The sequence below is a fragment of the Vulpes lagopus genome, chromosome X (genome assembly GCF_018345385.1).
Source record: "Vulpes lagopus strain Blue_001 chromosome X, ASM1834538v1, whole genome shotgun sequence".
NCBI classification, from domain to species: domain Eukaryota; kingdom Metazoa; phylum Chordata; class Mammalia; order Carnivora; family Canidae; genus Vulpes; species Vulpes lagopus.
Window position 1 is genome coordinate 40805731 of NC_054848.1, and position 25233 is coordinate 40830963.

The 25233-nt window shown below is 48.2% G+C and overlaps 2 protein-coding genes across 7 annotated transcripts in view; one reads left to right on the forward strand and one right to left on the reverse strand.

Moving 5' to 3' along the window:
• Positions 1–2098: 2098 nt before the first annotated feature.
• On the reverse strand, positions 2099–4472 carry NDUFB11 (NADH:ubiquinone oxidoreductase subunit B11). The gene is made up of 3 exons (XM_041741492.1): positions 4106–4472; positions 2493–2623; positions 2099–2325 (listed from the first exon to the last, which is right to left on the reverse strand). The coding sequence occupies exons 1-3, from the start codon at positions 4310–4312 to the stop codon at positions 2199–2201; spliced, it is 465 nt and encodes a 154-aa protein (XP_041597426.1). The 5' UTR covers positions 4313–4472; the 3' UTR covers positions 2099–2198.
• A 331-nt stretch (positions 4473–4803) lies between these two features.
• The window catches only part of RBM10 (RNA binding motif protein 10), a 28788-nt gene continuing 8358 nt past the window's right edge, over positions 4804–25233 (forward strand). The window contains exons 1-6 of one of the 6 annotated variants that reach the window (XM_041741487.1): positions 4804–5130; positions 6978–7119; positions 18677–18860; positions 20300–20530; positions 22456–22525; positions 24361–24434. In XM_041741487.1, coding sequence (XP_041597421.1) covers positions 4866–5130; positions 6978–7119; positions 18677–18860; positions 20300–20530; positions 22456–22525; positions 24361–24434 — 966 coding nt within the window. In that variant the 5' untranslated portion in view covers positions 4804–4865. Of the gene's footprint in view, positions 5162–6977; positions 7120–18676; positions 18861–20299; positions 20531–22455; positions 22526–24360; positions 24435–25233 lie in introns of all 6 variants that reach the window. The other 5 variants (XM_041741485.1, XM_041741486.1, XM_041741488.1 and 2 more) reach the window with 5 other exon arrangements.

Here is a 25233-nt window from a genome sequence, read left to right on the forward strand (position 1 = left end):
CGGGGGGGATGGACCTGAAGGGAGCTTCTAGTGTGTTCAATGTTCTTTCTTGACCTGGGTACTGGTTATATGAGAGCGTCCAGCTTGTAAAAAGTAAATGAGCTTTGAAGGCCGTATGTACATTTTAATTCAATGGTCAGAATAAAAGAGTTTTGAGGTGGCCAGTGGGGCTGGGCCCCAGTGAGGGAGGTTGGGGGTAGGTGGTATTGTTGCCATCAGAAAGGAAGCAAAGGCATAGATTTCAGGATTTAGTCTTAAGTGCAGGCTCCAGTTTGGCCATAATGGAGGTTTCTTTTTTTTTAAGATTTTATTTATTTATTCATAGAGACATACACAGAGAGAGGCAGAGACACAGGCAGAGGGAGAAGCAGGCTCCATGCAGCGAACCTGATGTGGGACTCAATCCCGGGTCTCCAGGATCACACCCTGGGCTGTAGGCAGCACTAAACCGCTGAGCCACCCAGGCTGCCCCAGAATGGAAGTTTCTTGAGATCCTGAGAGCTTGATGAGGAGGCAGAACGGGGGTGGGGGGTGGGGGGGTGCATTGGAGTGCTCATCTCCAGCGGCAGTGAGCCTGAAGGGCATTGATGGTAAGGGATGGCACCTATACCTGAGGTAACAATACCATGTTTCTCAAGCACTGTACCAACTCCTGCTGTAAGTGAACATGCATGCCTGGGAATCTGCCTTCATGGAGCTTACCTCCTGGATGGGGTCATGGGGGGATAGGTTCTCCAGACCAACAGCAGGGATGACGGCAACAGGCTGAGGTTTATTATAGGGAGCATTACCCCAGAGTACTCAGGTACTCGGTGGCTGGGACATGTCCCTTTCACTTCCAGTCCCAGTAACTACAGGCTGGAGGGTGGAGAGTGTACCCTTTACATGTTAGGATGCTCTGCTTTGGGGCCTATCCTCAGGTTGGGAGACAGGCTCACAAGGAAGCACTCAGGGAGTGAAACAGCTCACGTGGTCACTGTTCACATGGACAGTGCTCCCACCTTGGCCACATACCAGTGGACTAGGGCTCCTCTTAAGACTCAGTAGCTAGGGGTAGAGACATCACCTTCTAGCAGTGGGTCCAGCAGGCCAGATTTTCTTCTGGTAGCCAGTAAATGGGGGTTCCTGCACTCTCTAAAGTCCCAAGCAGAGAATGCACGGAGATGGTAGCAATGAGCATGTGGTGTGGAGTTTTGAGGTATGAGTTGTGGAATGGGGCCACTGGGGAGAGGGCAGAGATGCTAGGGGCATGACAGGGAGCTTAGATGTCCAGACTTAACAGGGATTTAGGAGAGACTCCCTAGAAAGAAACAGCCAGAGCAAGTCTCCTATTTCATCTTCCAGAAACCAGAGAGACAGAATGAGCCCCTGATGCAAGGAGACAGCCTATTCCCAGAGAAAGAATGTGCAGGGGGAGAATTCCTGTGAGAGAAAGAGAGAGATACAGAGAAGGGGAGCAGGCAAAGACACACATGCATACAGAGATGTGCGTCTTGAGGTAGAGACCCATCCAGACTCACCAAAACGCAAGACAGGCAGAAACTCCAAAGCACAGAGAGAAACTGAGAAGATAGTGAGGGAGACAAACACTCATCTCAGCAGTAGAAAAGCCCTGCTCTGACACACCACCCTCAATCCCCAGTCATCCAGGCCCTTCTTCTAGGATGGTTGCCACTGATTTCTTCCTATATGCTACACCTCCATCCAGAGGAGCCCTGAGCTACCATATAAGAAGCTCAGACTATTCTGCTGGAGAGAGATGCCACATGGAAGGACACCGAAGTGCCAGATATGTGAGTGAAGAAGCCACCTTGGACGTCCATCCCAGTTAAGCCTTCAGATGCCCCGGGGCCCCCCAGCCACCATCTGACTACAACCACCTAAGGCCCCAGGAAGAGCCACCTAGCTAAAGCCCAGTCAACCACAGGACCATGGAAGATAATACTAAATTGTCATCTTAATCCATCGAGTCTTATGGTGTTCGTTACCCAGCAACAGAAACCAGAACACCCGGAAAAGGCTGCAGTGATCTTTTAAGACCCAACACCCCGTTCCCACATCCCCCTCCCCACACACAACAAAACCAACACCAGCCAGCCAGACTTTCAGTCCCTTTAATTAGGTGCTCTAAAGAAACGGCAGAACGACAGGCAGGCAGTGGAGAAGGTGATGCTTCTTGAGCCCCGCTTGGTAACAGATCAGTCCTCATCCTCTGGCAGCTGGATCTTGCTGGGGTCAAAGCAGTTCGATTCCATGATGGGGAGGCCATTGGCCTCTCGGTATTTCACAAGCCTCTCAGCTTCCCGGCGGGCCCACTCCTGCATTCTGGAGGCAGTGGAATGGGGGAAGATGTGAGGGAGCTTCACTGGACACCAATCCCCATGTTAGCTCCCCCTTCCCCACTGGCACAAAGAATGGGATTCCTGGCACAGTCCCCTTCAACCTCCGCCCCCACCCCCACCCATTCCACTCTCTTGGACATTCCCATGCACCTGTAATCAGGCAGATAAGCTACAAAGGTGCTGCCAAAGACCAAGACAATGGAGAAGCCAAAGAAAAAGACGACCCGCATGTTCCAGAGGTCCACAACAGGATCCTTGTCGTAGCCATGGGAGTCTGGGTTCTATGGCAAGAAGAAGAGGACAATGAGGGCTTCCTATGGCTCCACAAAAAGCCTTATGCTGGCCCTGCATCAGTTGGTCTCCGATTTCACCTCAGACCAATCTCCTCTCTCTCATTTAATTCCTCCTTCTAGTCTTAGGAGTTGTAAACTCCTTCCTACCACAGGGCCTTTGCTATTCCCTCTGCCTGGAAAGCCTTTCCTCCAGATCTCGTCATAGCTAGATCTGTCTCCTCATTCAAAGTGTTGGCTTCATAATCACTTCCCTTAGAGAGCATTCCCTAGTCACTTTATCCAAACTACAGGAAATTGCCACTTTTATAGGTTAAAAATGGTTAAATATAGCCAATTTCCTATAGTTTCATCTAATAAAATTACCCTCTATCCCTAAGTCACTCTCCATCTATTTATCTTACTGAACTTCCTTTCTAGCAGTTACTAGTTTACCAAGGTAGCATCTCCCTAGATCCTAACACATTGTCTTATATATTACATACTCAATGTTACTGTTTCCAAATATTTTACATGTTTATCTTCTGTGTTCTCCATTATCATATGAGCTCTACAAAAGCATGAGCTTTATTTTATTTCCACATTGCCGAACCTCTAGAGCCCTGAACTGCCCCTGGCATACAACAGGCCCTGGCTCCTTATTCACAAAAATGAATGAATAAGTGAATAAACATTCTATATACCCAAGCCAGAGGACAGTACTGATGAATAACCTACTGTGCGCCACACACAAACATCACAATATCCCAGTAAGGCAGAAAGTAGCAACAATAATTAACACCTTCTAATGCTGGATACTAAATACCAACTGCTGTTCTGAGCATTTTGATCCATTTGATTACATCAGGCAGATGTAGTATTTTATTTTCTAGAAGGTGTCCTAATACTTTCCCCATTTTACAAAGAAGCACCAAGGAGATAAGCTACTTGCCCAAGGTCACCAAGATGAGTAACTGTCAATGCCTGTATTCCAACTCCGGCATTCTGATTTGAGTCTCTGCTATCACCACAGCCCAGCAGACTTGGTTGGATCACACGTTCAGGTGTGCGAGTTTGGGCAAGTCACTTAACATCTTTATTTTTCAGTTTCCTCAGCTGTAGAATGGGTATGCTAATAGTACCTACTTCTAAACAGGGTTGTTTTGAGGATTAGATAACGTAAGTCAAGCGTTTAGAGCACGGGCACTGAGGAAGCACCATGTGAGTATCGTCAAACTGTATTGTTTCTAACGTGTTTTGAGCATTGCTCACTTCAGGTTTGATATATGTCTGCAAAATAAAGGCAGTCTCGCCTCTGGCCCTGACCTGAGATTACCAGAGGACAAAGAAGGAAATCAAGCTAGGGAAAGTTCCCAAGTCTTCGAGGATTTCACCAGCAGCGCAATCCACAGCCGCCTAAGAACGTCCTCTACAGCGCCCCGTCCACCGGCCACCGATTGACCCTTCTGGCGACCCGTTTCCCCTCCCTCTCACCTTCTCATAGAGGTTTTCGTCCTCCGGATCTGGGTCCTCCTGCCAGCGTACAGTCGGTTCCGGCGTCCGCTTTCCTGCCACAGCCGACGGGGCGATCACAGCCCTGGACGAGCTGGATTCCCAGCGAACATGGGCGACCGGGAGCCCTCGCGTCGCCGCTACTGCCAAAAGGCGGCGAGCGCCCAGACCTAACAGCCCCGCCGCCATGACAATGGTTCTGCAGGCTCTCAGGGGCGGGGACGGAAATGCGATTGTGCGCAGCTGCAGTTGACCCGAGCGCGACAATTGTCGCTCCGCCCCGCCGCACTAAATAGGTCCCGAGATTGGATTTGCTTTTCAAATGAGATGAGGCGCTAAGTAGCCCTCTGTCATGACCTCATGGGGGCTACCATTTTCTTAACCTCCCCCTCCCCCCGTCAGGCTAAGGAGTTTCTGGCGGATAACTCTGCCCCTTTCCTTGATAAGAAAGCGTTGACATTTGGGTGGGTGCAAGTCCCAGCCAATGGCACGGAGATTTCCCTCGCCCTCTGGGGGAAGGGGCGGAGTTTCCGTTTGTCTTTCATCTTCGAAGGAAGCCAAGCTTCTAAAAAGCGGGCCTCGCGGGATTAGCCAATAGCTACTCCTTTTCCAGACTTGCGAGCGTTCGCAAGGAGAGTGGGGAGGTGGCATACGCTTGCCAATCAGAGCTGGCCAGGGCTGGCCGTCGGCGGCCAGCGACCAATAGACGAGGCCGGCCAGAGCGCGCTCCCTTAGTAGGTGGATGGTGGTCGAAGCGCCGGCTCTCTGCTCGTCGTCGCCATTTTGTGCTGGTGATTGCGGCCGGCTGGGAGTAGGCGGCAGTGGGTTTCCTGGGGAGGGTAGCGCGCTTGGCGCTTCTCCCCTCCCCGCTCCTCCACCCTTCTGCCTCCAGCCTCGGACTTGGCGGTGGTGCGGGCCGGCTCCGGCTGAGCTGGGAGAGTTGGAGGAGGTGGCGGCGCGCCGAGGTGATGTCCGGGAGCCCTCCCTTGACAGCCCGGGCCGAGAAGGTGAGCGTCGTCGCTGGTCGTGGGGGCGGAGGTAAGGGGCCGGGGGCGGGCGGGGGCGGAGAGGAGGCTCGAGGGCGGACTGCGGGATGTGGGCCTGGGCTACGCACGGAACCAGGAGATGGGTGCATGCCCTGAGCCCGTGAGGGGGGTGTCTTCCCCCCCCCTCGGTTTCGAGAGCGGAGGCGCGTGCGCGATTGGAGCACAGGATGGGTGCACGCGGGTTGGGGGAAGGGAGGGACCGATGAGAGTGGGCTAATGTGGCTTACTGTGTCTGCGACACAGAACTTTATCCGTGGAGAGGTCGAGGTCTTTATACATAGGGGAGAGGGTGTGCTGTCTTCTCTGTGTGACTTGGGCACTTACCTGTCCATGGGAAAGTATTCTGTGGCTCTGGTCCTTATTCTTGGGTGGAGGAGGAGGAGGAGGGAAAACATCTGTATGACTCTGATCTTTATTCTTGCAGTCTCTGCTGTAACTCAGGTCCTTATCCATGGGGAAGGGTCCTTATCCATAGGGAGTCTTCTTGGAACTGGCCCTAATCCACTTGCTAGGTGGGGAGGGAGCACAAGGAATGTGTGTATGACTTACTGCTCCTTCTTTGGGGAGGGGTTCGTATCTGTGACTCTGACGCTCATCCTTTGAAAGGACCTCAGTGTGTGATTATGGCCCGAATTTATTGTGGGTTCCTGTCTTGTGATTTTGGTCCATTTTAATTCGGGGTGCGTGTCTGTGACTTTGGTCCCTATCTGTTGTGGATACTAGTGTGTGACTCTCACCTCTTTGCCAGAGTCTACTGAGGGTTTTGTATCTGGCTCTCATCCACTGGGGCCCTTGGTTGTGATTCTAACTCTTATCCATCTGGGAGCAAGGAGCTCTGGTTCCCAGTGGCTTAAGGAAGAAGAGAAAATTGGTTGTGTGTATACATGGAGGAAAGGTGTGGTGGCAACCTAGTGTTGGGCAAGTGTTACTGCCCAGCTTTGCCTGATTCCTGCTCAGAGGGTGGGGCCTGAAGATTCTGGGATACTTCTTGGTGACCCCCGGCCAGGTCACGGGGCTCTCGGGACTTACTTAGTTCTCATGGCAGCCCTGCGGATTGGGTGAAGTGACTGCCCTTCCATCCCAGCAGAACAGCACAGTGGTTGGGAGCAGCCTCAGAAGGGCTCCTTTTGCCTCTGAATAAGTTGGGCCCAGAGCCCCAGGGAGAGAACCACCTGGGGACCTGGCTTCACATAAGAGACAGGGCTGGAGGCTCAGCTAGTTGCAGAGTGAGGGCCAAAGCTGTGTTGGCCAGGAGCCCAGGGAGGCGTCAACTGTCTCACTGCCAAGTTAGCCCCTTTACCCTCTAGGCCTTTTGTGGTCTCCTGCTCTCTTATAGAAGACAGCCAACATCTTATTGGGAGGATGATGAAATGGCACCTGGGGGCCCATGGAAGGAGCCTGGTGGGTGCCTACAACTCCTGTTGTAAAGTCTTGCCTCCATGCCTGGTCTCTCTGCAGGATGATCCCTCTCTGCTGAAGGCCTTGCTGTTTCTATTTTATTTAAGTAAGCTCTGTGCCTAGTGTGGGGCTTAAACTCATGACCCCAAGATCCAGAGTTGTACGTTTTACTGACTGAGCCAGCCAGGTGTCCCTGTCCTTGCTGTTTTAGTGGTATGGGCTACAGCCTCCCGTTTGTGAGGAAAGGAAGGAGCAGGCCCAGTAGAGGCTGCCTTCCCGCTGTAGTCCCCAGGAGCACCAGGAAGTTGGGAAATAACGTCCCTGGGCTGAGGGACAGCAAATAGCCTTGACAGGGGATTCTCCAGGAGGCCCCAACTGCCTTGACACCTCTCTTCCTTCTACTTTCCCAGAGTCCCTGCAGGAGGCATCACCCAGGCTGGCAGATCATGGTGGCAGCAGCGGGGGTAGCTGGGAAGTGAAACGGAGCCAGCGGCTGAGGAGGGGCCCCAGCAGCCCCCGCAGGCCCTATCAGGACATGGAGTATGAAAGACGGTAAGTTTCCCACTCCCACCCCCTACCAAGCATCCTAGGCTAATTGTCATGTAAAAATTGATCCAGTTAGGTGCTAGGAGGGGACTTCTGGGCAGAGGAAACAGTGCAGCAGATGATTGGTTTCTTTTCAGCAGACATTTACTTGGCACCTGTTGTGAGCCAGGACCTGTGCTAGGCTCTGGCAGTGCAGTGGTGAGCGAGACAGATGAGACTTCACCTTTTTCCCTCAGGGTCTCACAAGGGAGACCATACAGTAAACAGGTGATTAAGAAACAACTTGATAGGTGACATGGTTGGTTGTGAAGTTGGGAAATAATCAAGAGAAAGGAAGGAATGGAGGCTGAGGCCCAAGTTTCCAGTTTGGGTGACTCAGATAGGCATATGGTGCTATTCACCAAGGTGTGGACAGCCACTGCAGGAGGAGAGGCAGAAGTGGGTGACAGGTGGGTGGCGGGTTGTAAACGCCTGTGGATTCTAACGGGAGAGGTGTGAACTGTGGCTTTGGGTTGGAGGGATGGATGGGAGTGGTGCCTTCAGTCAGGCATTTGTACAGGACAAGTATGGGGCAGACCATGTCATATAGTGGAAAACTTCAGGGACAAAGTGGGCTAAAGCTGATGGGATACTTGTCTTTGAATGGGATACTCTCATGGTTATTTTTTTTTCCATGTGGTTATTTTTAAACTGGTACAAACAGGAAACAGTTGGGACACTTGGTAAAATACAGAGATCCTGGGCCAACGCTTACCATCCTGGTGGATCTCCCCAGTTGATTATCATGCAGATGATCTATTCCTGACATTTTAAAAGTGCATAGGAAAGTAGACCTAATGCTTCCAGAAAGCCTCTATCAAGTCAGTAGAGGAAATAATTTTTTAAATGTCTTACAAAAGGTTTCTTCTTCTACTACCCTTTTAAAAAATGTTTTCTGAAAAGCGAACCTAAGTTTGAGATGTGGTCATCATCTAGTGTTAATCAGTCTTCTCAAAAAAATGTCTTTTGAAAGCATTCAATTTTGGGTAGTATTCTCTGGAAATGCTCTGTGGCAGTTTCTGAGTTTGAGTAGGTGACATACTTGCTTCAGACTTTATAACCAAATAAAGCCACTGTCTTTCTTTTGGCTTTCAGAGGACCTCAAGTGCAGAGGTTTGAGTTAAATCCTACCTTTTCAGTTCAAGGTTGATTTCTATCATGGGTCACTATAAGGCCTTCTCTTGCCATATTTGTTTTTTTTCCTTTTTATTTCCAATGCCCATGGCTGTAGGCAGCTGCTCTCTCTCCTGTTTGAAATTTATCTCTTCTAAAATATGTAGCCCTGCTTTGAGCGTGTGTTTTCTATTTATACAAATGGCAGAGTTTTCATTGTTTCCTGAACTTTGTATTACTCAGCACTGCATTTTTAAGATCTGTCTCCCTTGCCATGTGTATATGAGTGCTTTGCTTCTAATTGGTCCCAAGGACACCATGGTGTGTGCCTGTTGCCTTTTACTTAATGATTCCCTGAAGGATGGATATCTGTAAAATTCATCACTTTTTTCTCTTATAATCTGTGCTTTCAGAACCTTCTCTGTTCCTACCTCTGGATTACAAAGATTGTTTACACTCTGAAGTTTTACCTTTCACATTCAGATCTTTAATAACATGTAGAGTACACTTTTGAATATGGTTATAAATAAGGTTCTGGTTTTGTGTTCCTCCATATAGTGGACAGTTTTCCCAGTACCACCTTTTAAATAGTTCTTTCTTTCTTTATTGATTGGTACCAAGTCATCTCATTTCAAGTCTCCTTCCTCATGTATGTGGATCTGTCTTTAGTAATCTGATTTGTTTTGTTGGTCTCTTGCTTAATTCTCATACCAGAACCTTATTGTTTTTGTTACTGTGGCTTTGTAGAATCTCTTAACTTAGCTCCCACTTTGCTCTCTTATTTATCAAAGTTGACTTTAGCCATTTGTAGGAATTATATAGAAGATATATCGGGATGCCTGGGTGGCTCAGTGGTTGAGTGTCTGCCTTCGGCTCAGGGTGTGATCACGAGGTCAGGGGATCGAGTCCCACATCAGGCTCCCTGAGAGGAGCCTACTTTTCCCTCTGCCTGTGTGTCTCATGAATAAATAAATATAATCTTTAAAAAATATATATATATATATATGTATATATATCAAGTCCCTCAAAAACATTCAAGAATTTTAATTGAGACTCCATCAAATTTGTATAGTAATTTGGGGAGAATTATCTTTGTTAAGTAGTGATCTCATCCAAGACCTGTATGGAAAATATTTTAAAATTCGTTTAAAAGACATACAAATCCACGGGGTGCCTGGGTGGCTTAGTCGGTTAAGTGTCTGACTCTGGATCTCCAGTCAGGTCTTGATCTCAGGGTGGTGAGTTCAGGACCCATATTAGGCTCCACACTGCGCATGGAGCCTACTTAAAAATGAATGGATGGATGAATGAATGAATGAATGAATAATATTCAAATCTGAATAAATGAAAATACAAGTCTTTTGTCATTGCTAGACGCTTCAGTAGTTTTCATTGACATCTTATTTCTTTTATATTTTCCAAGCTTGTGTTTGTTGGGGTAGAGGAAAGCTGTTGATTTTTTTTAAGTTATCTTATCCCTGCTATACTCTCTTGTTATTTCTGATTATTCATTGTTGATTCTGATAGTCTCAGTAGTTGGTCGTGCTGAATGCAAATCAGTCCTGTCACTTCTTTTTCCTCACGTACAATGTTGTCCTAGACTTTAGTACCATATTAAATGGTGTCAGTGATGCTTGGTGTACAAATTAAGATTCATTTTGGTAGATTGTAACCGAAAACCTGAAGAATAATGGCTTAACAATGTAGTTTATTCTCTTTCTCATAAAGGACATCTGCAGATAGGCAGTCAGTCCCGGCCTGATGGGCAGCCCCTTCTGCTTAGCCATCAAATTCAATGTGTGCTATAGGCTGTTAGAATGTAGCCTTTCATATACCAAGAAAGCTCTCTAATCTTAGTTTGCCAAGATTGATCAGAAATGAGAATCAGGGCAGCCTGGGTGGCTCAGCGGTTTAGCGCTGCCTTCAGCCCAGGGCCTGATCCTGGAGACCTGGGATCAAGTCCCACGTCGGGCTCCCTGCATGGAGCCTGCTTCTCCCTTTCCCTCTGCCTGTGTCTCTGCCTCTCTCTCTCTCTCTCTCTCTCTCATGAATAAATAAATAAAATCTTAAAAAAAAAAAAAAGAAATGAGAATTGGAGGCACCTGGGTGGCTCGGTCAGTGAAGCACCAGACTCTTGATTTCAGCTCAGGTCATGATCTCAGGGTCCTAGGATTGAGTCCCATACCAGATCTACACTGAGCACAGAGTCTGCTTGAGATTCTCTCTCCCTCTCCCCCCTACTCGTGCACATGTGCACGCTCTCTCAAATAAATAAATCTTAAAAAATAATCAATGTTGGGTTCAAAGAACATTAAAAAATGAGAATCAAACTTTATAATTACATTCTTTTTCTCCTTTTGTCCATCAGTTTCACAAATTACAGTAAATTATATCATTGCCATTGTTGAGATACACCTTCCTTGAACAGATGTGTATGTTTATAACTTCTTATTTTGAAAAACCTTCAGTTTTCAGAAAAGTTGCAAGTACAGTAAACTCCCATGTATCTTCTCCCTGGAACCACTAACTGTAAACATTTGCCACATTTATTTTACCTACCTACATGCCTCACCATCTCTCTCTTTCCCCCATCTCTCTCTATGTATAGGTAGAGATACAGATATATATCCATGTATCTATATATAGGCAACTTTTCTTTCTATATCATTTCAGCTAGTGAAGGAGGTGACCTAAGTACAATAGCATGTATATCCTAAGACCAAGGACTTTCTCTTCCTTAACCATAGTACACTTCTGAATATCAGGAAATTTAACATTATTACAATACTTTTGTTCTCTTAAAAAGTGTATACAATTGTCATCCCTTGTCCTTTATGGCATTGGTTCCTTAATCTAGGATCCAGTCTAAGATCATATACTACATGGAGCTACTTTATATATTTGGTTCCCTTTACTCTGGAACAATTACTGAGTTTTTCTTTTTCTTCCATGGCCTTGATACGTTTTAAGAGCACAGGTCATTTGCTTTGTAGATGCTTCTGAATTTGAGTTTTCCTAATGTTTGTTCATGAACTGTTGGCAGAAAAATTACTTAATACATATATATATTTATGAGAGATGTATATTTATGAGAGACACAGAGAGAGAGGCAGAGACATAGACAGAGGAAGAAGCAGGCTCGTCGTGGGGAGCCGGATGCAGGATTCAATCCCAGGACTCCAGGGATCATGACCTAAGCCAGAGGCAGATGCTCAACCCCTAAGCCACCCAGGTGCCCCTTAATTGGTATATTTTTAAAACACTGTTATATTTGATTAGATACTGTAACAGACAGTTGTATCTGTGTGTCTGTGTCCCTCAGTAAAGTAGTCTAGGAGATTTCCTTTTCTAGTATCCATCTGACAGTCACTGTAGCCCCTTGGTGTGATTTGGGCAGCTTTTGCCATTTCTCTCTTTATTGGAGAAACTTATGTAAGAATTATCTTGAAAGCTTGGTAAAACTGAGCTTTAGAAGGGCCTGGGTTTTTAATGATCATTCTGCCTACTGCTTCTGCCAAGTTTGGCAGTTTATGTTTTTCAGAAATATATTCATTTTGTGGAGGTCCTCACATAGTAGGATTCAGTCCAGCTTTGTGGAAATGTATTATGAACAGGGAAGAGAACAGATTTGGATAGCATGCTTTACTGTCAAAATCTGTTCTCTTCCCGAGTTTAGATAGCAAGAGTTCAATATTAAAATTTATTTGGGGGACACCTGGATGGCTCAGTGGTTGAGCTTCTGTCTTTGGTTCAGGGCGTGGTCCCGGAGTCCTGGGATCGAGTTCCACATCAGACTTCCTGCATGGAGCCTGCTTCTCCCTTTGCCTATGTCCCTGCCTCTCTCTCTCTGTGTCTCTCATGAATAAATAAAATCTTTAAAATTTTTTTTATTTGGTTTAGGGGTGCCTGGGTGGCAGTTAAGTATCCAACTCCTGATTTTGGCTCAGGTCATAATCTCAGTTGTGAGATCAAGCTCCAAGTCGGGCTCTGCGCTAAGGCATGGAACCTGTTAAAGATTCTCTCTCTCAAATGAGTGAAAATATCCATAAGGGTGACAAAACATGGGAGACACCTAACTCTGGGAAACGAACAAGGGGTAGTGGAAAGGGAGGTAGGTGGGTAGTTGGGGTGACTGGGTGATGGGCCCTGAGGGGGGGGCACTTGGCGGGATGAACACTGGGTGTTATGCTCTATGTTGGCAAATTGAACTCCAAAAACAAAAAAAAGATTCTCTCTCTCCCTGGGACACCCGAGAGGCTCAGTGGTTGTGCACCTGCCCCTGCCTCAGGGCGTGATCAGCGATCTCAGGATCGAGTCCCGCGTTGGCTCCCTGCATGGAGCCTGCTTCTCCCTTTGCCTACGTCTCTGCCTTTCTCTCACTGTGTCTTTCATGAATAAATAATAAAATCTTAAAAAAAAAAAGATTCCATCTCCCCCTTCCCACCCTCTCCTCCTCTAAAACAAAACAAAACAAAACCCTTAAAAATACACCACTCATACCAGCCACTTCTTGTCTGGGTATTTATCATAAAGAAACAATTTGGGTTTCAAGCCAAGCTTACAAGGACAGGGACTTCATTTTATTCACAGCAGTAGCCCTCACACTTAGAACAGTGCTTGATACTTAGCAAATGTTTTAGTAATATTTGTTGAATGAATAAATGAAAGAACAATTATGAAAAATTGGAAACCAACCAGATGTCTGAAAACATTTTATTTTCCCTATTTGTTAATTAACTTTGAGCTTTATGGTGTTTTTCCAGTATTATTTTTAAAGATTTTATTTATTCATGAGAGACACAGAGGCAGAGACACAGGCAGAGGGAGGAGAAGCAGGCTTCATGCAGAAGCCCCATGTGGGACTCAATCCCAGAACTCCGGATCACATCCTGAGCCAAAGGCAGATGCTCAACTGCTGATCTACCCAGGTGTCCCTTTCCAATATTTTATTATGAAATTTCAAACACACAGAAAAGTTGAAAGAATTTTACAGTGAGGGATGTCTGGGTGGCTCAGTGGTTGAGCATCTGCCTTTGGTTCAGGTTGTGATTCCAAGGTCCCAGGATCAAGTTATGTATCAGGCTCCCTGCAGGAAGCCCACTTCTCCCTCTGCCTATGTCTCTGCCTCTCTCTGTGTGTCTCTCATGAATAAATAAATAAATAAATCTTTAAGAAAAAGAATTTTACAGCGAATACTCCTATACCCATTACTGGATTCTACCATTAACATTTTACCATGCTTGTTTTATGACGTGTATTTGTTTATTTTTAATACATTTTTTTTAAGTTTTTACAAAGCCAGATTTAGCAGGGTTTTTTTAATGACTTCAGAGTTTTATCTTCCTCAGAAAGGCCTTCCCCATTCTTGAGGTGATTCATTTTTTTCTTATATTTTCTTTATAATGTCTTTATGGTTTCTATTCAGGGATTTAAATTTTTTATTTATCTAGAATTTACGTGGTATAAGAAGTAATGTAGATAAACAACTTTATTTTCTTAAACTTTTTCTGTAAAGGACCAGATAGTAAATATTTTTGGCATTGCATACCACACAGTCTCTGTTACAACTACTTGTCTGAAAGTAGCCACAACAGTATGTAAATGAATGGGTATAGCCGTGTTCAAGAAAACTTTATTCAGGTGACTGGATTGGGTCCACTGGCTGTAGTTGCTGATCTCTGGGTCAGACCATTACTGCAGCTGGTGTTTATTGACTAATCCATTTTCACCCTGTTCATTTGAGATACAACCTTTGGGTTACTCTAAATTTCCATGTGTTTTTGTGTAGTAGGGACTCTGTTCAATTTTACTGATCTATTTGTGTTTCAATTGTTCCACCTTTATATATTATATGTTTTAATATTTGGTGGAGCTCTTCTCCCCCTTGTTAATCTTTTTTTTAAATTTTTATTTATTTATGATAGTCACAGAGAGGTGGGAGGCAGAGACACAGGCAGAGGGAGAAGCAGGCTCCATGCACCGGGAGCCCGACGTAGGACTCGATCCCGAGTCTCCAGGATCGCGCCCTGGGCCAAAGGCAGGCGCTAAACCGCTGCGCCACCCAGGGATCCCTCTTGTTAATCTTTTTTTAACAGAATTTCTTGACTCTTCTAAGTTGTTTCTTGTCCTTTGCCATTATAAACAGTGTTGTTGAATGATGTTTTCGTATGTGTGCAAATATATTAGTATGCTAAATTTTCAGGAGAATTGGGGGTCAGAGGGTAGATATTTAGTTTTACCAGCTATTGCCAGATTCCCCTCCTTAGTGACTGTTCTATTTTCACTCCTACCAGCAGTATGAGAGTGCCTATTTCTCATACAGTCTTACTAACAGTGTGTTGTCAAACGTTTGGCTTTTTTTTTTTAAGATTTTATTCATTTATTCATGAGAGACACAGAGAGGCATAGACATAGGCAGAGAGAGAAGCAGGCTTCCCGTGAGGAGCCTGTTGAGGGACTCGATCCCAGGACCCTAGGATCACAACCTGAGCCAAAGGCAGACACTCAACCGCTGAGACACCCAGGTGCCCCCAAACATTTGGCTTTTAAACAGATACTTGCATTAGAAATGTTCTATCACAAATCTTATAGAAGAATTCCAAATAATATATGTAGGTACTCTCCATTCCAGGAGGTAGAGCTTAATTCTCTTCCTCTTGAATATGGGCTAGTCTTAGTGACTCACTTCTAAAGAACAGAGTATAGAAAGGGAAAAAGAGAAACTACAGTGGAGAAACCTGGCAGACCCCACCACAACCACACGATCAAGGTCAACAGCGCCAGTGATAAGTCATGTTAATATCATGGGTTCCTTTATACAATGCAGTTGGTGGGGCATATCACCTCTCTTGTATTCTCCCCCCAAAAAACCATAACCTCAAATCTATAATCACAAGAACACAACGGACAAACTCAAGTTGAGTACATTCTACAAAATAGCTGGCCAGTGCTCTTCAAAACTGTCAAGGTCATAAAAAAAAAAAAGCAAGGCAAGACTAAGAAACCTTCCAGAGCCAGAGGAGACTAAGGGTGCATGATGACTCAAAGCAGTGTGGTATCCTGGATTCAGTCCTGGAACAGAAAGTGGATAGTGGTAGAAAAATGGTTGAAATCTTACTTAAAGTCTATAGTTTAATTAACTTCTTAGTTTTGACAAATGTACTGTGGTTATATTTGTCCCTTGTTAATATTAGGGGAAGCTGAGTAAAGAGTATACAAGAATTCTGTTATCTCTGAACTTTTCTGTAAATCTAAAATTATTTCAAAATAAGTTTGACTTCATCAAGATTTAGAAACTTAAGGGGCCCCTGGATGGCTCAGTCAGTTAAGCATCTGCCCTCAGCTTGGGTCATGATCTTGGGGTCCTGGGATGGAGTCCTGAGTCAGCTCCTGCTCAGCAGGGAGTCTGCTTCTGCCTCTGCCCCTGCCCTTCCCCCCTGTTCATGCTCTCTCTGTCAAATAAATAAAATGTCAGAAAAAATTTAGAAACTTAAATACATCAAAGGACATGGTTCGAGAGAGTATAAAGACATCTCACAGAATGTGAAAATGTATTTGCAAATCATATATCTGATAAGGGATTAACACCCAGAATGGAAAAAAGAACTCCTACAGCAGCACAGAAAAACACAATTCAGAAATGGACAAAAGACTTGAATAGATGTGTCTCTGGAAAAGATACACAGTGGCCACTAAGCACATGAAGAGCTAGAAAATAACAAGTGTCAGTGAGGATGTAGAGAGATTAGAACCTTGCTGCTTTGCCTATGGGAGTGTAAATGGTGCAGCTGCTGTGGGACACTGTACAGAGGCTCCTCCAAAAATTAAATCTAGAACTGCCATATGGTCCAGCAGTTCCACTCCTGGGTATTTGTCCAAAGGAATTGAAAGCAGGGAGTCAAACAGATATTTGTACACCAGTGTTCATAGCAGCATTAGTCACAACACCCAAACAACTGGTGCTGGAAACAGCCTAGGTGTCCGTTGACAGATGCATGGCCAAATAAAGTGTAGTCTATGCCATACCTATATACATGTGCAGCCATAAAAAGGAAAGAAGTCCTGATGCATGCTACACCATAGATGGACCATGAAAACATGATGCTAAGTGAAAGAAGCCAGACACAAAAGGACAAACATATGATTCCATTTATATGAGGCCCCTAGAATAGGCAAATTCATAGAGACAGAAGGTAGAATAGAGGGAATGGGGTGGGGTGTGAAGTTAATGTTCAGTGAGTATGGGGTTTCTGTTGGGGATGATGAAAAAAGTTTCTGGAAATAGATGCTGATGGTTGCTCAACATTGGGAATATACTTTGTGGTAAATTTTGTGAGATACATGTTTTACCACAATAAAAACGACTTAAAACTTTACAAAAATAAATTTTAGACATTTATTTTTAAACGGCCTGTCCAGGGTAGTTTTCATTTTCATCCTTCATTGTGAGACTGAGCATCTTTTTAAAAATACAAATTGCTTGTATTTCTTTTCTGTGAATTCCCTTCCTCTTCCTCTTCCCATACTTTTTCCCAGTTGATTTGTCCTGACTGGGCTCATGAAGGTTTTTTCCTTTTCTAAGCAGAAGTGTTTTATTTTTATATAGTCAACTGTAATAATCTTTTCTGTGGCTTCTGGATTTGTGTCATAGTTTTCCCCATTTGAAGATTCTCAAATCATCTCATATATTCTACTTTTATGGTTTCAGTTCTTCATTTAAATCTTTGACCTGCTTTATTATTATTATTATTATTATTTACTGTTGAACAATGCATTTTATTTTTTTCACATTTTCTTGTTTTATTTTTAAAGTTTGTTTTCATGAGAAGTGTATGCTTCAACCCCTGTCTCCTATCTGCCCCATTAACCCCCACCCAACCCCCTCTGGTGACCTTCACTTTGTTCTCTATAGTTAAGAGTCTGTTTCTTGGTTTGCCTCCCTTTTTTCCCTTTGCTCATTTGTTCTGCTTAAATTCCACATAGGAGTGAAATCATCTGGTATTTGCCTTTCCCTGACTGATTTATTTCACTTAGCATTGTACTCTCTAGCTCCATCCATGTCATTGCAAATCTTTGACCCATTTTAACCATATCCTGGTTTACATGTGTGAAGCATAGTCATGAGATCTTGCGCTTGTCTAGGTATTTAACCTTTTTGGTTCCGTTATAATTGGGATCTTCCCATTTCTAAATGGTGCCTCTCTGAACAGAGGCAATGTATTTATTTCTGCCTATTACTTTTGTACTCAGCATCTTTACTCTTATTGTTTATAACCATTTTTCATTTGATTCTCTTTGACTTTGCAGGCATATTCTCATATCATTTAAAAATAATGGTAATTTTGCCTTCTCCTTTCCAGCCCCAGCCTTTACTCTTCTTTTCTTTACTCTCTTATTTGTTTCATCTAGTATCTTAGAATAACATTCATAGTGGTATTGATGCTAAATACTCTAAAAGTGTCATTCCTGACTAGGAATGGGACCCTGCTAGTCTAGTATGGTGTCTGGTTTTTTCTTGTTTGAAGTTAACATGTATTTTAGAATACTTTTTAAATCATTATTTCACCAAACAAAAATTATTGAGCACCTACTGAAGTATCAGGTACTAAGCTAAGCTTTGAGGAATAGGGCAGTGGACCCTCTGGGTGTGGTCCCCTCTTTCCCAGAACTCACAGTCGAGTACTTTTTTTAAATCATCAAAGAAATTTAAGTGGGGGGTGCCTTAGTGGCTCAGTAGAGCACACCACTCTTGATATTAGGGTTGTAATTTCAAGCCCCATGTTGGGTGTAGAGATTACTTAAAAATAAAATCTTTTTTTAAAAAAAGAAATGCACATAAAGTCAACTTAGAGATAATTATCTTACAGTAATCACAATAGGAAAAATTTTAACAAAACAGCTACCAGTGCTTAGCAGGGCAACTGTGAAACAGAGGGGCAGGGTAGCATAGCACAGTGAGGCAGAGGGAGAGGTCGGTTGGACATCACCACACATACCATGCAGACATTGCAGGACCTTAGTGAGCATTTTGGTATTTTATCTTGAGAATGAGAGGGAGTCATTGAAGGGAGTGCAGTGGTTGGGCTTGATTGGCTTTGCCTGATTGAACACTCGCTCACATTTGGGGCATAAAGAATGATCTAGGAGAGGCCTGGTGGAGGTCAGCCAGGCCCTGATGCCACACCCGAGGGCCCTGTGAAGGAAGACAGACATGGACTGGAGAGGTGGCAGGGGGAAAGAGAAATGGATTGGATTTGAGAGGTAAGGACCAGCTCGCCTCATGGAGTCAGGATCTTGGGACCCCTGTCAGGAGTGGGATCTAGGGTCTAGAGGGAATGAGTGGGAGCCCCCCACCTCTTACGCCTTTCAGAAAGGACTGCCTTCTAATCCCTCCCCATTCTTCTTCCGTCAGAGGTGGTCGTGGGGACAGGACTGGCCGCTATGGGGCCACTGACCGTTCGCAGGATGATGGCGGGGAGAATCGCAGCAGAGACCACGACTACCGGGACATGGACTACCGCTCATATCCCCGAGAGTATGGTAGCCAGGAGGGCAAGCATGACTACGACGACTCATCTGAGGAGCAGAGTGCAGAGGTGAGGGCCGAGGAGGACAGAATTCCTGCAGGGCCTCTGGTTGTAGCACCATGTGCAGGTAGCTCTCAGTTCCCATGCCTTCAGACTGTGCTCAGTGGCTTTGCCTCACCTGGAGGGTCTGTCCCTGCTCCTCTCTGAGGGCTCCTCTCCCAAATTGGGTTTCCCTGACTTCCACCTGCTTGGCTCTGTACTTCTGAGGGCCCTTGGCCATCACCTCTTTCCCTTCTTCCTTGTTTTTTAATTTGGGCTCATGGTTCACTGCAAGCCCTTTATTTTACTGCCTGCTCCCAGCCAGTTTGGGGTCCTTGAAGAGCCTCTTGCATGAGACCCAGCATGTGGGGCTTGGGAGGGCAGTGGGGACACTGGATATCACCAAGCAGAGTAGCTCTGGGAGGCCAACCATGGGCGTTTACAGGGGCAACAGAGCCCCTATACAAAAGGGAAAGACCCTCTAGGGCCTCTCCCTTTGAGCTCAGAGGGTAGCCAGTTCCACGTTGGGTAGTTAGCCTTAGCCTGAGGAGGGGAGGCGTTCACCATCTGAGGAGAAGCAGCAGACTTGCCTTAAGGGAACCCCAGTTTGAGAGGACCCTGGGTCCAAGCAAGCAAGCAGCTCTCCTATCCAGCAGGGTGGGAAGGGTACTTTTGCAACCCAGCCCCGGGGGATAGAGTGGGCAGCCAAGCTTCACAGTGGCAGCTGTGATCTGTGCCTGGATGTCTCCAGGGCACCAGGAGGCCCTGGGTGGACCCACTGGGAAGAGTGGGAGTGGAGAGCTGAGTTATCTGGTCCCCCGAGGGCAGAAGGGGTGTGGACCCTGGCCTGGCCTGCTTAGTCCTGGCAGGATGGCTTGGGCAACATCCAAGAACTCTGTGACCACACCCTGTTAGGAGGGAGCCTAATGATGATAGAGCACCGGCCAGGCAGAGGAGGATCAGGGGCTGGGGGCAGTGCTGTGGCCCTCACACCTTTGCCAGTCCCTGCTGACTGGCTCTGGTTGAGATACTAAGCTACTCCTAGAACCCTGGCCCATGCCGGAAATCATAAGGCATAAAGAACAGTTGTGCACATTCTAGCCGAGCTGGCAAGGGAGGACGAGGGAGAAACAGGGGGCAGGATTTAGGGTGCTGACCCCAGACCCAAGGAAGTTTAAGCAGTCTGGTCACCTGTCTGTGGGAGTTTCTCCCCTACAGTAATACTACTGCCACCAGCCTCTCCCCACTCCCCACCAAGGCAGCCCCCAAAAGGCATCCGGGGACAGTTTCCCACCCCAGAAGGGTTGCAGTCCAGGGCTGACCCATTTTGCCTGCCCTGAGTCTTTAGCCGGAGCCCGCCCACCCCTGGCTTTCAGAGCCCGCCTGCCTCAGAGAGCCAGCGGCCAGCCCCTAGGCCCACCCCAGACTGACTGCCCGTCTGGTGTCTCTCGTCTCATTCTGTTGGCCAGGATTCCTACGAGGCCTCCCCGGGCTCCGAGACTCAGCGTAGGCGGCGGCGGCGGCACAGGCACAGCCCCACCGGCCCGCCAGGCTTCCCCCGAGACGGCGACTATCGGGACCAGGACTATCGGACCGAGCAAGGGGAGGAGGAGGAGGAGGATGAGGAGGAGGAGGAGGAGGAGAAGGCCAGTAACATCGTCATGCTGAGGATGCTGCCACAGGCAGCCACTGAGGATGACGTACGTGCCCCCCCCCCCCATGGCTCCGGGCAGGCGACAGAGCAGGAGGCCAGGCTGGGTCTCCTCCAGGGCCCCCAGCTTCTCCCTCACCCCGACCTCAGCACCTTTTATCCCTTCTCTCCCCCAGCACTGATCCGTCCTCTGGGCAGGCCCTTGTACTCTCCTGGTCCGGAAGGGAGGAGTGTCGGATAGGCTGGCTTGGCCAAGGGGCTGCGGTGGTGGGTGTGGGAGGGAACAGAGCATTCCTCCCAAACATTCCACTGGTCATCCATCCATTTGGCGTATGTTGATTGAGGGCCAGATGCTCACCAGGCCCAGAGCTGGGTATTCCTGGTGGCAGAGATGATGTAGGGCCCTGCAGCCCTGGGGATAGGGAGGGTCCCCATGAGATTTTCTGAGATTTTATTCACATTCTCTCCCCATAGCTCACCCCCTCCCTATTTTGTTAGCAGCATCAAATCTCAGTGGCCTGGCCACAGAGTCCTACATTCTTTGACTTCCTTTGCTGCTACTGACAGCCTCCCCACCCCATGCTCTGTGACATTTCCTTCCGTATTCCTCCCTTTTCTTCTGTTTTCTTCTCATAGAGGCTTCCCCTAATGAGTCGCAGTAAAACCCCAGGGAGCCACTAGAATAGCCTCCTCCCCAGCCTCCCTGAGTCTCCTCTCTACCTCCCCTGAATTCTCTGCCCAGCTCTTCTCTGAAACCTACCAGCTGCCTGTTTTGTTGCAGAGAGAATCCCACCTGTGTATTTGGGAGCTTCTCAGGTCTGGCCCAGCTGCTGTGTTCAGGGTCAGACAGTAGCTCTATGCTGACATGTGTTAAGGATTGATCACAGGGTGGGCCACAGGGCAGGTCTCATTTAATCCTCACAGCCACCCTGTGAGGAAGGTATTCTGCGTGTTTCCATCTTACGGATCAGGAAGCCAGGCCCCCAGCAGTGAAGCAGCTTGCCCCAGGTCCCACTCCCACAGCCAGTGAGTGGCAGTGGAGTTGGGGTCTGGCCCTAGGCAACTGGATTCCAGAGCCCACATTCTTGCCATTTCCTGAGCCCTCCCTGAATATTTGTAGTCCTAACAAGTAACAAGCTTTTCTATGTATGTTTCTTTTTATCCTTGAGTGCACGTGTGCGTGTATGTGAGAAATAGAGATCTCCTTTCTTTTTCACCTGATGAGGAAAATTAAGCCCAGAGGCAATAAGATTGCCGCCTGAGAATGCCCAGTATGTGCTTCTGGGCTTCTGCAAGAGGCACCACTGGTCACCTGATGAGGAAAATTAAGCCCAGAGGCAATAAGATTGCTGCCTGAGAATGCCCAGTACGTGCTTCTGGGCTTCTGCAAGAGGCACCACTGGCCTAGAGACCTTGCTTCACCTGGTCCAAACCCCAAATTGCCTCTGCAGCTTCCCTCTGGCTTCATCCAGGAAGCTTTCCCAACCTTCTGACCACACCTTTTGGTCTCCACCCCAAGATACTGCTCCACATGCAGCTGGGCTCTGCTCAGACTCCAGTCCTTCCCGTTTTGATATTTGCATCATGGGTCTCTTGAGGCAAGCCCCAGCTCTCCTCACCACAACTACACCAAGCCTGTTGTCAGATCACCCCAGCAGGCAGGCCATTCTTGAGCTCTGGCTTGGCTCGCTCTCTCATTGCTCTCCGCCTCTGAGGACCATCACGCTGCCATGCCCCCCACCCTCGCACCATGCCCCTTTCATCTCACTCACTCTCTGCACGTCTGGGGCCGAGCACCAAGACCAGGTGCTGGTGTGGGCCTGGGGCCGCAGCCACTTGGGGAAAAGCCCCAAGAATGCAAGAGAAGGCAGTGCATGCACATCCCCGGCAGCTGCTCAGGGTCCTGGAGGCCTCCGGTACCCCCCACCCACCCTCATGTGCTGAGCCTGCCCCAATCCGTATCTCCCCGTACAGATCCGGGGCCAGCTGCAGTCCCATGGAGTGCAAGCTCGAGAGGTCCGGCTGATGCGGAACAAATCCTCAGGTGAGCTTTTGTTCCCAGTGCCTCCCCTTCCGCTGGCCAGCCTCAGCCTCCAGTCTCCCTCCTGCTTCTGCCTTTTCCCTCACCCTCCCTGCCCTGCCTTCCTGCCACAGCTGGGAATGGGCAGCTTGGGGTACCCTCTCTTCTTCTCTTCCCCTCGACCCATCCTCCTCACAGCTCTGGGGCTGTCGGGGAGGGGGTGCAACACTGAGCTGAGTGCTCCCCGGGGGCAGGGCCAGGGCCAGGCTCCGGGGAACCTCCTCTTTGGGACTCTGAGTATCTGAGGTGGTAACCCCTCCCCCCATATACTCCCTTCCCTCTCCCTTCTTCTCCTTCCCCTGCCCCTCAATCTCCCCCACATTTTCTGGTAACAGCCTGTCACCAGAAAGTAGGTCTGACACGGTCGCACCCACGTGTCCCAAGAGGGGAGGCAGAGGATGGCTCTTATCCAAGGGTGCATCCCAAGGAGCAGCCAGGATTTCTGGCCTCTGCTTGTTCCCTCCCTCCCTCTTGCAGGCTGCTTGGAGCTGGCCTGAGGTTAGCAGGGTGGTGGGGGGGAGTTGTCTCTGCAGGACCTCTGGCCCAGGCTCCCCAAGGCAGGCACAGTGGGGCTTCACTGCCTGGGCTTCTCTCTCCATCTCTCAGTCTCTCTCCTCCCCACACCTCCATATCTCTCTCTATATCTCTCTCTACCTCCCCCTCCCCCTCTCCCTTTCCTTCCCTTCTCTCCCCGCTCTCTTTTCCTCTCTGTCTCTCCTTCCCTCCCCCACCCCAGATCATACCATTTCATCTTCCTGTGCATCCTAACCATTATTCTTATGGAGATCAGTCATGCTCCCCTGAAAAGCCCTGCCATGTCTAAGCCCATCCTGTGTGTGTACCTCCAGAAGAGGAGCTGCTTTCCTGCAGCTTCAAGCCCTGGATCCCTGTCCCAGCCCTGGCCAGGCCTGGAGTCTCTCTTGGTTGCATGTAGGTCTTGCTGTTTGACCCCAGCCAAACCACACACTGACAGGGTTCTGTTCTCTCTCTCTCCATAAGGTAGTGTCCTAGGTGTGCCCTCCCCCCTCCACCAGCACTTCTCCCAGGTACCCACTGATTCTTTAACGTCTGCCTGGCCAACCTGGCCCCCATTCTCCTGATGTCTAGGAGGACTTGCATTGTGGGTGGACGTAATCTTCCTGGCTTGGCCCTGAGGTGGCTCCCTGCTAAGGCCCACCTCCCCTGCACTGTGCTAAGGCTGAGGTGACATTGTGTCCCTAATTCCCCCTGGTTCTTGATGGGCCTGGAGCCTTCCTAGCCTCACTGAGCAGCCTGGCCCAGGTTCTCTTTTGCTTTTTTGATGAAACACCTGTCACAAGACCCCTCCTGGGCACCCCAGCCTTATGCTGGGCCCAACCCTTCAGTTATTTATTTTGGCCCATGTGGAGCCAATAGTTTGCCCTTCTGCCCTCCTTCCTTCCTCTGAGATCCCTACTTGTACCCTTTCCCTCCCACCTCCTCCTCTCCGTCTCCATCACCCCAGGCAGGTCTGCCTGAGCCCCTCTCTCTTTTTTCCCAGATGGCGTGTGTGTATCTCCCTCTCCCCCCAACCCCCACTCCCATTCAGTTATCCTTCTTCCCTCATCTCTCTTTCCTGCCCCTCCTGGCCATCTACCTTGCCTCCCACCCCTTGGTCTTTCTTTCTCTGATTACTTTTCTCTCTCCCTTTCTTCTTCTCTCCTCTCCCCCCTTCCCTCTCTGCCCCCTGGTCCTCTCCCCTCGGGTCCCACCCCCGGGAACGCCGTGTGTCCAAAGCTGTTGACTAACCCACTGCGTCTGTATCTGAATGCTGTCTCCAGGTCAGAGCCGGGGCTTCGCCTTCGTCGAGTTTAGTCACTTGCAGGACGCTACACGATGGATGGAAGCCAATCAGGTTGCTTTGCCGCACTTGAACCCCCCCCCAAACAAATACTACTTTGTAATCGAGCGCTCCCCATCGCCTGATTCTTATGGACACAGTTCCCCGCCCTGTGGCCCTGTGTCCCACCCCCCCCCCCGCCCCCTCTCTCTCCCCCTTCCTGACCCTCACTATCTCCTCTTCCCATCTCTTGCTACCCACTGGGCTTCCCATCAAGAACCCACACTCAACACTGGCCCATTCCCACCACCAGGCACTAGCTCTGCCCCTCCACCTCCCAGCTGAGCCTTTGGAGAAAGGGCTGCAAGGGGGAAGTTTCTTCCACTGAGGCTCCCACTCCTCGGGGACCACCCTGCTCTGGGGGTTAGGCAGAGACAGGATTTCTTTCCACTTTCAGGCATCACTGGAAGTCTAGCCACTGGGGAACTTAGCTGTTGGCACACTAACTAGCAAGTCCCGTTTTGCCAGCTCTCTCCCTGCATGTGAGTTTGGCCTTTTGATTTCCATGTGAGAGGCTAGCACCGCTCTGTTGACCTAAAGTACCAGTCAAATGCGATAGAACTCACTTCGGGTGCCCTAGCCCTCCCCCTGCACCTACCCCCTACGGGAGCCACCACATGCCCACTCCACTGGGGGCAGGCCTGCCTTTTCAGCAAGGAGTCCTGCTGTCAGGAAGGGAAGGGAGCCTGCTCCCCCACCTGGCGCGGTCTCCCCACCCAGCAGCTTTGGGACCTTCAGAGACCCAAGGACCTGCTCTGCTCACCTACCCAGAGCCCGGCTCACTGGTGTTGGGCACAGAAGAAAAGCCTCAGGG

Excerpts from the sequence above, each read along its gene's own strand:
- NDUFB11 (XM_041741492.1), bottom strand. The coding sequence starts at position 4,312 with ATGGCGGCGGGGCTGTTAGGTCTGGGCGCTCGCCGCCTTTTGGCAGTA. Across the intron at positions 2,624-4,105 it reads ACGAAAACCTCTATGAGAAG|AACCCAGACTCCCATGGCTA; the intron begins GTGAGAGGGAGG and ends TTCTTGCCATAG. Across the intron at positions 2,326-2,492 it reads GCTTATCTGCCTGATTACAG|AATGCAGGAGTGGGCCCGCC; the intron begins GTGCATGGGAAT and ends CACTGCCTCCAG.